General features: G+C 42.3%; 1 protein-coding gene across 6 annotated transcripts in view; it reads right to left on the bottom strand.

Moving 5' to 3' along the window:
• The window catches only part of LOC133382980 (transcription factor E2F6-like), a 28,021-nt gene extending 15,062 nt beyond the window's left edge, over window positions 1-12,959 (bottom strand). For 3 of the 6 annotated variants that reach the window (XR_009762137.1, XR_009762138.1, XM_061622767.1), the window contains exons 1-7: window positions 12,534-12,803; window positions 8,281-8,371; window positions 7,194-7,410; window positions 5,904-6,062; window positions 5,643-5,757; window positions 4,786-4,933; window positions 1,995-2,040 (exon numbers count right to left, since the gene is read on the bottom strand). Coding sequence is in view for 2 of the 6 variants with exons in the window: in XM_061622767.1 (XP_061478751.1) it covers window positions 1,997-2,040; window positions 4,786-4,933; window positions 5,643-5,757; window positions 5,904-6,062; window positions 7,194-7,410; window positions 8,281-8,371; window positions 12,534-12,611 (852 nt within the window). In the remaining 4 variants the exon portion in view is untranslated. The other 3 variants (XR_009762140.1, XR_009762139.1, XM_061622768.1) reach the window with 3 other exon arrangements.
• Window positions 12,960-13,455: the final 496 nt, after the last annotated feature.

The raw sequence follows: 13,455 nt of genomic DNA, 5'->3' as shown, positions 1-13,455 counted from the left end.
GACTCTTAGGGTGATGTCTTGTGACGTTTACTAGGCAGACCATATATATGGGGTGGGATTGCCAGTTCCTTCCCCGGCCTTTCTTTACCCCCCAGCATATGACGGGTACTCACTTTACCGACCACGGATGGATGGAAGGCTGAGTGGACCTCAACCCCTTTTACCGGAGATTCAACTTCCTACTTATGCTACCCTTATTTAAGGAAGGAATTATCTGGCTGTAGCCAAAATAATGTTTATCATTACAATTATGAAATGACAACAGGCTGCAAATAATGTCTTTCTTGCCATGCCCTCCCAGTTGTCTTCCCTTGTAGCTGATGCAGCGATCAGGCCCAATACCATCAGTGATGACACAGGAGCACGCTCAGGACCCAAGGGATCTGAGCAGGCTGAGCTCTGCCCCCAGAAAGCCTTGTTTTGAGGTGTACGCTGCTGGCAGGCACTTCTACTAGCCTGCACGCTTGATAGGCTGAAAGGGAAGCTCCACATCAGTGGAGCGATACTGGCATCACTCCACAGGTGGTGGCCAGCAGGAGACTTGGGCAAAAGGGCACCTCTACCTAACCAATACTCCCTTTCTCTGCCTGCTGCAAAAGGAGTTTAGATTGCTCAGTAATTCAGTTAGTAGTACCACTAAGTTTTTGAAACTTGAGACAAAATTCAATATATGAAATATGTTAATTATGCACTGTTAGAAAGAGGACTGCATAGCACTGTTCTGTTTTGACACTGCACATAAAAGGAGAAGCTGCAATTCCATGCACATTTTATTGTAACTCCCTTGAATGTTCTCGGACTTACTTCCAAGTAAACATGGATAAGAGTGTGTTGCATGTATGACAAAATATTTTCCTGTTATAATGCATGTTCTCTTTTAGGGGTGGGCAGATTTCAAGCATATAGGATCCACTTTCTAGGAAAAGACAAACCCAAGATCCACTAGTTGGAGTGCAAAATAGCGGCAAGATCCTTAGAATTAAGGAACAAATATATCTTTGACTGCATCTCAACCTAGGAATTCATTTTTAAATACCAGAACAGGGCTCACAGTCCTTTCACATAAAAATCTATTCCAGGTCTCCCCACCTCAAAGCTTTTTTCAATTCAGAAGCCTAATCTTTGGGGGAAATGGTTACTGTTAAACTTGAGCCAGAGCTCCTTATGATCCACTGCAAAACACCCGCAAATCTACTGCAGATCTCAATCTTCCTTCTGCCTACACCTATTCTAGTTCATGATGTACAAATCCCTACATGGATGTTATAAAAACAACTGTAAATTAACGGAGCTATGTCGAACTAAAAGGTAAATGCTTTGTATTTGTCACATTTATAGGTTTATTTCTATTTTACTGTACAGAGGCAGAAGTGTGCTTGCCCTGCCAGAATTTCCACTAAAAACCATTTAAACATAATACACATATATACATGATCCAAGGAATTTCAGTTTCTTCAGGACTTGCAGCCATAATTCCATACCAAGCTCAATGCATATCACGTGAACAACATCCAAAATATAGCATATATGTTTTTATAACCTTACTTGCTGTACTGTTTTCTTGGGTGAAATATTTTTTCTTTCCAATTTTTATATTTTAAAATTGATTCAACAGTTCTATTTGGCAACAGTGCAGCTTCAGCACTAAAGTGCATTTCTTCAAAAATAGTCCCTTACTGAACACATTTTCTTCCAGAATCAGTTCTCAACAGCTAATTTTTAAAAAGCAGTTACTGTAATTTCAAATTCATGTTCATTGCCACTTCCATCTATTCAGATGAAAAAGAGGTCTCTTCCTCACACATTACATAGTTTAGGGTGGCTATTCCATACACACATGGCCTTTATAAAATGACAATCCTGATCCACATTTTCAAATTCTGACTTATGGCTATCTTACATGACAGCACAATGTAATTTTCTCATTTAGTTGTATTACTTCATTCATGGGGAAAAAACACCACTAAAAGGGGATATGAAAGATGCTGGTTTACCCTTAACGTCTGTGCCAATGGAAAGACTGGAGGCAGGATATTAGCTCTGGTGAGAGACAGAGAGAGTCCTCAAATTCAGTGTCTGCTCTTGTTCTCTTAAATAAAGTTGAGACAGAAACTTATCAAGCCTGCACTGGCCCTTAGTAAAGCACATCCTGGGAAGTCCATGCAATGGAAATTGAGAAATCGAAAGCTTTAGTAATCTAGCAGCTCTTCATATTTCTGATGCTGTTCACTCTAGAAGTGAAAACAGAAGGCAAGCCAATTTAGACATAAGGCATACACTGCAGAGGCAAGCCAAGTTAATGTGATACACTAGAGATATTCAGATATAGGGGTACAATCCAAAGAAGTAGTCTTGCTTTAAATCACACTGAAATCAATAGCATGTACACAAACAGCAAAAACTCAAAACGTATTAATCATGCAGCTTAAGCACTTCTCCATCTTTAAGACTACAACTTTAGATTAGGGATGGAAACATATTAAATAGTGCTGTTTTCCTTAATATAATACTGTAAACAACAGTAATTCAGCAGTTACAGTATGCCATGAAAAATTCAGTTAGCTTTGCCCTGAGAACCAAATCCCTTTAAAAAGCCCCAAATCACAGAATGATCCTATAAACTCTGATCCAGTAAACTCTGATCCCTGGGATCTCCCATGTTTGGCCTGATAAAAATGTGTATAAAATAAACAGTTGTGGCAGGATGGCCAATGTGGTGCCCACTTGCAATTACAGACTTTCCTTGGCCCCTGCACGATCCCTTCCTCCTACTGTAATTTGTCTAAGAAAAAAGCATTCTTTTGTAGCCAGTTCTTTTGTGTTTCTCCAGTTGGCAAATGTGCCCATGGGCCCACAATGGTTGGCAATCCCTGCACTACGGTATTAAGATCCTTCGTGTGGCGACGGACGGCGGTAGGTAGCATATGTTTCTTTCCAATCTTCAGGGTTCCTTTAATCCACTTTTCTTTAACCTTGGGTCCTCAGATGCTGTCAGTCTACAACTCCCATCAACCCCAGCCACCTTAGCCAGTGCCAAGGATGATGGGAATTAGTCCAACAACATTTGGGGGACCTAAGGGTGAGGCACAGTGCTATAATCCATGAAATTACTGAAGCAGAGGATCAAAACACAGCAAGTATTCAACTTATGAGTGGCCGCTACAGAAGGAAAGCTTTGCAGTTAATTTCTCAGGGGAACATTTCCCTTCGGCTTCTCAGTTCAATTCCTACACCATCTTCTGTCCTCTGCTCCACTTATAGCATCTCATTCTTCCCCTACTTTGAGCTTTCTTCCTACACACAGACATTTTCTCTAGTCAATATTGAGCTTCTACTTTATTCACAGTTACTGCGTTGTCTGGCAAGACACATCTACCCTGAACCTTGTAATGGTTTAATTATGTTAATGAAATATTAAATTAAAAGGAAGATTAACATTCCTTATTGCATCAATTCACCTGATAATGAGGTTTCAGACCCTTGGCCCCTCACTTGTGGAGTACCACAGGGTTCTATCCTCTCTCCCATGCTATTTAACATCTATGTAAAACCGCTGGGAGCTATCATCAGGGGTTTGGGGCTGCGATGTCACCAATATGCTGATGACATGCAGCTCTATCTCTCCTTTAAATCTTCACCGGAGTTGGCTGTAGAGACCTTGTCCAAGTGCCTGGAATCCGTGAGTGGGTGGATGGGAAGAAACAGGCTGAAGCTCAATCCTGATAAGACCGAGGTGCTACTTGTGGGTGACAGGGGAAGGTTGGGTGTTGCTGACCTGAATCTTAATGGGGTAAAATTGCCCCTGAAGGATCAGGTCCGCAGCCTCGGGGTTGTTCTTGATTCCAAGCTGTCCATGGAGGCTCAGATTTCGGCAGTGAGCCGGGCAGCTTGGTATCAACTACACCTCATACGGAGGTTGAAACCCTACCTTCCTATTCATCAGCTCCCACTGGTGGTACATGCCCTGGTTACCTCTCGCTTAGACTACTGCAATGCGCTCTACGTGGGGTTACCCTTGAAAACGGTCCAGAAACTACAACTTGTGCAGAACGCGGCGGCACGCCTGCTTACAAACAGCTGCCGCCGTGATCACATCACGCCGGTGTTATTTCATCTACATTGGCTTCCAGTTGTTTTCTGGGCCCAATTCAAGGTGTTGGTCTTAACCTTTAAATCCCTATATGGTCTCGGCCCAGTTTACCTGAAGGAGCACCTCCAGTACCACCAATTAAGCCGCCCGACCAGATCAGCCACACAGGGCCTTCTCTCCGTCCCACCAACGAAAACAGCTAGGTTGGTGGGGACTAGAGAGAGGGCATTCTCAGTGGTGGCCCCCACTCTCTGGAACTCCCTCCCGTTCGATCTTCGCCATGCCCCTTCCCTAGATACATTTCGCCAAACCTTAAAAACATGGCTCTTTGGACAGGCCTTTGGGGTCCCCGGGGTGGGCTAATTTCTTTATATTGTTTTAAAATTGTCTATTGATGGCCCTGTACTGCCGCTTTTTAAAATGGTTATTGTTGACTGCGTTGTATTTTATTATGTATTGTATTATTATGTATTGTTGAATTTAATGTTGTACATCGCCTAGAGTGGTTTCGGCCAGATAGGCGACTCAAAAATTAAATTTATTATTATTTATTATTAATCTAGGTCTGGTGCATCTGTAGATTAGCAGGCAACAGGCATTTAGGCCTGTCTCAGTTTTACCCAAGTTCCCAAGAAGTAGAAAATCTAACTGCTGCATGTCATGCTTATAAGCATCCATTTCATTACGCCATTTACCTTCATCATCAGCTGTTGCCCATTTACTTTCACATGAACCGTTATCAGCATTCTTCAAAGCATCAGATTCTGGATCATCTAATGGCACCTCGCATATATAAACATCAATGGGTCCCTTTGTGCTCCTTATGCGTACTTCTATGGAATCCTGCAAGACACCACCATTTCTTAAGAAGAGGCTACAGCAAACATGGCAGGCAAGTGTGGAGTTATTGCAATCAAAAACTTAAGACTTTGGCATATTTGAGAAAAACGAGTAAAGCTCTTGGATAGCACGTAGTTTTGCCAGAGAGACAGAATCTTTGGGAAGTGTCCCAACTATAGATGCCATTCATCTATACCCTTCCTTTATCTCTGAGACTGGCAACTGGGAGAGGGGGACACATGATACCATTCAGGGGGCAGATCCGGTTCCAGTTCCTGACCCCTGCCTTAACCACACATACTTTAATGCGCGACTCAGTTCAGTGGAACTACTTTTCATCCAGATTTCCTCTCAGATTTGTTCACCTTGCAGTCTGATCCTGACCAAACTCGCTCAAGTACATGCCACTGAAATATAAGGAGTTTTGAGACTGGGGTGTTAAGAATACATTTCAACTTCCTCTCGTTTCTATGAAGGGGAATAGCTCAAGACGCAGTAAATATTTAATACAAGTCTAGCTGGTGTTCTTTTTTACTTCTAGACACACTTGACTTGACAGATTCTTTAAAACACTGTTTAAGAAGACTCCGTTTATCTAATATAAGAATGGAAATACCAAGAATGATAAATAGAGCTTTCACGTTTTACATAGACACGTACCTGCCCACCCAGCCACACCCCACTAATTTAAAATGTGTCAAGATGCACTTACTTGTTTCGGAGCCGGTACCTCCATTTTGGTTTCTTCTGGAGCCTTGATTGCAATAACCATCTGTTCTTGAAACGTCTGAATGCTGCAGATATCTTGGTAGGTCACATAAGCTAGCGTATATGAGGGTCAAGGTAATGGCAGGAGAAGGCCAGTTTTGATCTGAAGTAGTATAGATTTACATGACTGTACTGGTACTACTCTAGTTACTGTTGCTCAACTCCAGCAGGTCAAAATGCTTACAAATGCTTTAAAAAAGGATATCGTGCATTTTCTTTGTCATCTGTTAAGTCAAACAACTGATGAGCGCAATCCTTAATTAATTCGTCCAGTGCTTCTTCCATTGCAGTTAAGTCATAAAGTTCATCTCTTAACTTTTGATGCTCTGGTGTCCTTTTAGTAATCTGCTTAATGTCCGATCCACTAAAACAAAATACATAAGTTTTCAGACTATCAGGACACTGTCTCTAAAGAAAACCGCAGTATTACATTACTTAACAATGCCTAAAGGAATTTCTAATAAGAGCATGGCCAACTCTTGGACGGGAACATTAGTCAATTGGCAGTTACGTATTTCATAAGGTGAAGGGGCCAAGCTTCACAGAATGCACTACTAATAGCCTAGTCCTATGCAGAGTTACACATACCTATGCTCATTAAGATCTGCATAGAATCAGACTATGCATTTGTGTGTTGTATGCTATTATGTATGAATATACACATACTGGATCTAAGGTTTTGTAATATGGGTTGCATATGGTAGTACAGTTATGGCTGCAACCAAATATCCACATACGAATAGCTTGAGAGCCATTTAACTCAATGAAGGTTCTTTACTTCATTTATGAATTGCTTCCTATAAACATTCTAAAGTGATCTAACCATAAAAACACGTATGGAAATAAAAACAATTAGAAGTCCAATACAAATACAAACTGGGATGAAAATCTCTACTTGGGCTTGTTGGAAAAGGAAGATCTTTAATAGCGGCCAAAAAGAAAAAAAATGGCATCTGTCTACTATTAACCAGGAGGGAGATGCCCAATTCCTACATCGTACAGAAGTAAATACGTATGAGATTGGGCTGCAAGATACGTTTGCAATTCTTGCACTTAGGAGCTGGGAATAAAAAAGTCTAAGCAACAACAGATTAACATTCAAATTAGTGCTTCACTCCAAGCCTCAAACCCAGAATGCCAAGCTCCTCACATATATATGCATATAGCCCTGAACTCCTAAGGGAGAAAGACTGGAATATAAATATAAATAAATGATAATGAAGAATTATTAGAGTGATCCTTACAGGAAACCCTATGAAGGAGGCCAGCATTATTGTACACATGATACAGATGGCTGATTACAATTTATATTTGGTAAACTAGAGTTGCCAAGATCTAAAGAAGGGTCCTTCAAGCTCATAACTCATACTTTTAGACACTATACTCATATGACAAGCTGTTTGAACAACACATCCTTGGCAGAAGAGTCATGTCATGTTTTAATTACCCAAAACCTCAATTGCTGTTCTAAAGTCAGATAGGAAAATCAACTTACACCCACTGGATATGGTTCTTGGATCGTTTCTGAATAAGATGTATTCCATGCAACACATGAGTGATATCATACACTCTTCGTTTCTGCACTCCCAATGTACGAGATACCTCATTTAAATCAAGAACACCTTCTGGTGAAGCTCTGACAAGATCCATGAACCTCTTGGTCAAATGAACCAAAGATCCATCATAACGGGGCTTTCTGCCTTTCTTTGATCCTGTACAGGTTTAAACAGTAGTTTATCTTAGCCAATGACAAAAGATGTCTCACATTTCTCAACTGCTGTTAAGTCATGCCAATATGGTCATGAATTAAGCCACCCTGCCCAACACCACACACTTCAAGAATGACACAAGGTTGAATATGGTTGCCTTTAGATGGTAAGATCTTTACACATGAACTTGATTGCTATAAAGCACAAATTTACATGGATACTGTATACGTTTTCACAATTGCTAGCAAGCATAAATTTGACTCACACAGCCATAAATTTGTCTAGGCCCTTTTAGAACTTTCTAATCCAATGTGAAAAATTATTCTCTTTTGTCTGTCCTGGATCTGCTGCTGTTCTCTGCTAATCTACTATTTCCCTGTGATGTCCAAACCTGGGGAATTGTGGCTGGCTAAACAAGCTAGTGCCCTCATTGGGATGCAAAAATAAGCTCATCCTGCACAATGGTCTTGTCACTTCAATGGCACATGATTGGTGGGCACTGACAGTGTTGCAATTGATGCTGGAAGCATGGTCATGCCAGTTGTTGTTCTATTCCGCATTTTCAGAGCATTTTCCGTTTTCCCTTCAGGGATGACTGAGTACAGGAAATGGCAGCCATTATATTTTCTCCCCCTCAGTGTAGTTCGTATATAGAATTCCTCTGTTAAAAATCGGCAACTTTTAATTCGAATTCCCACATGTGTTATTACAGATATTTATCATTACTTTCACATGGACTAGACTTTAGATTCAAAATTAAGGTAGGTGCCAACTCAAAATACTTTGATTTTTGATCACGAGCATTATGCAATTTGGAATAAAATATCTGAAAGGTTTCTGCATCAGGTGTTAAAGGGGAAAAACACAACTTACTTCTAACTTTCACAAAGGATTCATCTTCACTTACTTTACGGGTAAAAGACACAAAGTGTACATCATCTTTGTTTTCAACTTTAATGTGAGCCTATAAGAAGAAAGTTGTAGATTATTAAAAAAATTACTTGCTCTTAGGGAAACAGAGAACCAATATACATGATCAGTACATATAATAAGCAAGTTCTTCTCAACATAGGTGACTGGAGGCAGCTGTTTTGTACAGCCAGTTTATCTTGCAATAAAAGAAGAGCAGTATTTTCTCTTGGCATAATGTCCCAGCAGATCAGGCCTAGGGTTTGGTATCTGACTGGTCAAGAATGAATAGGTCAACAAGTCAAATAAGTATTTTTAAAACACTGACTTTACTAGAACAAGGAATCCCCTCCCACCCCACACAATGGTATTTGCATGTATTTTACTTCAACCAGTACCTTCAGTTTTCAACTACTACTTTGTCCCAGATCCAAGTCCAATCCCTCAGACCAGACAAACAGGATCACATGAAGGGGGCATTTTCTGTTTCCAGCAGCAAGCAATAGATGGGAGTCACGGGTGGTCCTAGGAAGTGTCCTTTGACACAAGTGGCTGCTTGTTTTCCTGTTTGGAGATTCCTCCAATTAAAACAGGTAACCAGTGGGAGAAATCTTACTGTACTACCACGTTTGCCCCCCAACTTCTGCAGGGCTAGAGGCAGCCGGTCCTCACTCTTACACACAAATGGCACCAAATAATGAAATTTGAAAAGGAGGTATGCACCTCTCTGGTGGCATTATTGGCTTTATGGAATGATTGATTGATTAATTGATTACCCACCCTTCCTCCTAACAGGAGCCCAGGGCGGCAAATACTTGATATCCAACTAGTCAAACAGGTGATAAAATTAACTGGCATGTGAAACCTAGGTAAATCTTGTCCAAGCATAGGGTATCTGATGCCCTCCAGACATTCTGGATCACAATTCCCATCATATCTGACCATGCTAGCTGGGGCTGATGGGATCTGTAATTGAGAAAATCTGGAGGGTAACAGGTTGCCTACATCTGACAAAACAATGCAAACATACATGCTACAAACTACCTTAAAACTGTGTTTATTAAACAAGTCTCGAGTAATAAGAACCTTGTGGCCAGCAAGTGAAATACTCATTAAAATCAGCAGCCAAAACAGAATGGGCAGATGAACACATCTATTCAGACCCCTGTAAGAGAAGTGATTGTAAAATAAGGGTTGGGCTTTTTTCCCTTTATCCACTTTAAATAAGATCAGCTCAGTTTGATGCCTCACATGTGGTAGGCTGTAGACATTCAGGGAATACATACAGCCCCCAAAAGAACTACCATATAGAAGTGCCTTAAAGCTGTGCGCAGACAATAACTTTTCAGAGACCTGAAGGGTAGTATTGTAAAGCAGACCTTATCTCCGATACAATTTACCTCATCCACTGTGGTCACTATGTAGGTTTGTTTCTGCTATCCTGTACAGAGTCAAACTAACTCCTAGAACAGAGGTGGTGAGCCTATGTCCTTCCAGATGTTGTTAGACTCCAACTCCCACAAGCCCCAGCCACCACAGTCAATGATTAGGGATGATGGGAGTTGTAGTTCACAAAAACATCTGGTCAGGCTATCCCAGTCCAGGAACAGCCTCAGCTCTCTTACCAGCTGAAGCTGGTAAAAGGCACTCATAGGCACTGAAGTCATCTGAACGTCTAGTGACAAAGATGAATTCAGGAGCATCCCCAGAGTACAGTTCTTTCAGAGCCAGTACAACCTCATACAAACCAAGCAATTGACCAATTATCCAGATTCGGGAACCACCTACCCACAGTGCCTCCATCTTGCTAGGATTAAGAGTCAGTTTATTGGCCCTCATCCAGCCCACCACCGAATCCAGACACTGGTCCAGGGCTTGCATGGCCTCAGTAGTAAGGCCCAGTTCATTTTGCAGAACTACTTAGTAGCAGGCCCCAGGTCAGTTTGCAGAACTACTAGGGCACAGTAGTACGCCCCATTTTACAGTTCACAGAACTACTAGGCCCCAGTAGTACACAGACACCAGTTCACAGAACTACTACACTCCACTAGTAAGCCCCAGTTAGGCCCCAGTTCACATTTGCTCAACAAGCATTTCATACAGTTCTCTTAAAGGAACAGTACACCACAGTAGCAGATAAAGAGACAGCTAATATACGGGAATGTTTGTCACCTCTTTTTCTTATCTGGTTTGTGACTAGAACAGGTTGGAGCATGTCTACATGTGTTTTGACATTGTTTTAAAGTGAATGTAACATTATGGAGTACAAATACAAGTCTAGAGTACAGAAGAGAAAAGTGAGAAAATATGAAAAAGTTTATTCAGCCTGTGCTTTGTTTCAAAATCATCATGAAATGATGAGGGAGACAGTAAAAGCCAGTTCGGGATGCTCAAGCATTATTATAAAAAAAAACCTAATGAAGATTCTGCTGAAGTAGAAGAAGCACTAGCAGAGCAAGGATAGATTGGTCTCATAACTCATTACTGAATACTTCATTGTGAATGAATTTGCCTGTACACTTAACACACCAGAATAAATTTGCATATTTTACCTTTTCTTTCATATTTGTGAGTAAAACCAAATATGAAACACATGTTCTTCAAACATCAAGTTAATATTAGTGTACAGTACTAGTGTATAGGACTGGCAGGAAATTTAAGACCACCATAATTTTCTGGACCTCCTTTGTAGGTCCTAAACAAAAAAATGTAAACCTGTTACTTTATACTGACATAAAGTATGTCTCAAAATAATGTCAAATATATTTAAAACTGTGACAAAGTTGCCTTTTTAAGGGTTATTTTGAATAAACAAATTAACTATCCCATTTTGAAATGATTTTCATTTATTTTCAATCTTTCTCACCCTAAGTTAAAGCTAAGCCACTGAAATACTTGTTTAAAGAAAAGTAGTAACATCCAGTTTATAGAAAGCTTTAGGGAGGGCACTTGCTCTGGGCCCAGGACCAGCTCACAGTGGCCCTGGCCTTCTTCACTGCCCTCACCGCCATACAGTAGGCACGGTTATGTTGTTTTGCTCGGGCCTGGTCAGCCTCAAAGCATATCTGTCACCGCTTGTGCTCTAGCCATCATTTGGCCTGTTTCATTGCCCTTAGCTCACTGGTATACCAAAGTATAAAACAGAATGCATATATTTCAGAAAGGCAGGCTACAAGTAAGGCACTAAGGAAGAATCCAGAGTCCACAGTACCCACATCATCTTTTTCAATTGACTTATACTCTCATCTGTTCTGATAGCACAAACTGGACTCCTGCCAGAACCTCCCAGTGCTACTTTTGTGTCTTCATGAAGCAAACATTAAACTCCTACACACAGCATTCTGAGTCTATACTGGCACTGTTGAAGATGAACAGTGAGGGAGGCAGGAAGGTGAAGGAAAAATAGGTCAGTTGCCATTCCTATCATCACTCTGTACCATGACGAAAAATATACTGCATGTCTTTCTTTGTTAGCTGCCTTGAAGTTTGTGGAATAGATGAGATATCGAGCAACAGGCTACCCCTTCATTAAGCGGCATCTCGCAAAAAGCTGCTAAACAACGAAGGTACACGCATCAACATCGATGAACGCTTATTGTGTTACTCTTGGACGCCTTGGGAATTAGAGCTCCTGGCAGTGACAGACACCGAAAAAGGTCCGGCCCTTAAATCTCGTATAAAGATCAAGATGGTGCCAGCAGTTCCCTACCCTTCGAAGTAACGCATCGTCCTCCTTTAACTTGAAAAGACAAGCAAGGAAGCGTGTGCGAGAGAGCTACGTCCCGAAACCCTCTCAGTGCAGGAGCATGAACTATTCTAAACCCTCTTCTTTCGCGCATCCTCCAAAAAGGAGCGACTCCAAGCTCCTTCTCATTATTTACTGCTGACACTACACGAGTCCTGGGAGCACAAGCCACCGCCCCCTGTCCGACCTGGAGACTTAACTTCACCCTCTCCTTGACTCTGTTAGCCGGGGACACCACCGCTACTTCAGCGCTCCTTCCACCTAGGGCAGCTCTCGTCTTCCCTCGCCAAGTCTTTGCCTTCTTCCGCTACACATGCACGCACAGCCCGGGAAACCGAGCAAGAGCAAAACCTCTTTTTGCGATCCGATGCGCATTTTACTTGAGAGCAAGCCCCAGTGAATGCAGCAAGGCTTACTTCCGAGTAAGCAATGCATAAGAGCTGGCTGGCTTGCCTCCCTCCGCCTCACTCACTTGCAGCAAATCCATCGAAAGCTGCGGGAGCAGAACCGGCTGCTGTTCCAGGCTTTGCCCCACAGCGGGAGCAGACATCTTGACCAGCCTCTCCCTCCAAGAGGAGGAGTCACCACCAGGGCCTAGCGTGAACAAGCCCCTTTACGACCCGCTCAGCCCCGGCTCCATGTTGAGGCCGCAGAGCTAGGAAAGCACCGCCCGCCGTCGCCTCCCCCTTGGAGTGGCCGGCCCTATCCCGGCTCTCTCGCCAAAGACGCGCCCCCAGCACCCGCTTACCGTCACGCTAATGGCGGCGGCCTTCTGTTCCTCTCCATTTAATGACTCCGTTGAAGGGGGTTGGTCTTGAAGAACGACCGAACCGGGCCTGCGCCGTAGTTTAGGTACCTCGCACAAACATTTGTTTAAAAACAGTTCTCCCGCCTCGACGCCTAACTACTTTCCCTCTATAAACATCCACAATCTTTCTCCCTGGATCCACCCATCTCTCTACTTTCCTCGGCGTCGCTGTGTTCCTCTCATGGCGCTTCTTTTATACGGCATCAGAAAATTTTCCTATGCACATTGCGGACTGACTTATTTCTGATGCAAATTACCCTCCTTGTGCAACTGGATGCTTTCCAGTGCCATATTACTGCTGTCTAAAGGGGCTTTAGGACAACAAAAGTGGGATAGCCGCCCTCCTGCTGTTAACTTTTGTGGCACGGACAGTTAAGAGATTTCCGCAGGAAGTTACAGGATATGCACATTGGAAATTAAGTAGTATCAACCACTCAAAACTTTAGCAAGCAGGAATAGAATTGAAAGTAGGGCTGCATGTGACCTCCCTGACAACATCACGAGCACAAATCATGAATGCACAATAAAAAGACCATATGAGGTACTGGTGAATACATTGGTGCCTGCAGGTCCCACACTAGTGACC

The sequence above is a fragment of the Rhineura floridana genome, chromosome 4, assembly GCF_030035675.1.
Source record: "Rhineura floridana isolate rRhiFlo1 chromosome 4, rRhiFlo1.hap2, whole genome shotgun sequence".
Taxonomy (NCBI): Eukaryota; Metazoa; Chordata; class Lepidosauria; order Squamata; family Rhineuridae; genus Rhineura; species Rhineura floridana.
This window is presented reverse-complemented; position numbering and strand designations above follow the sequence as displayed.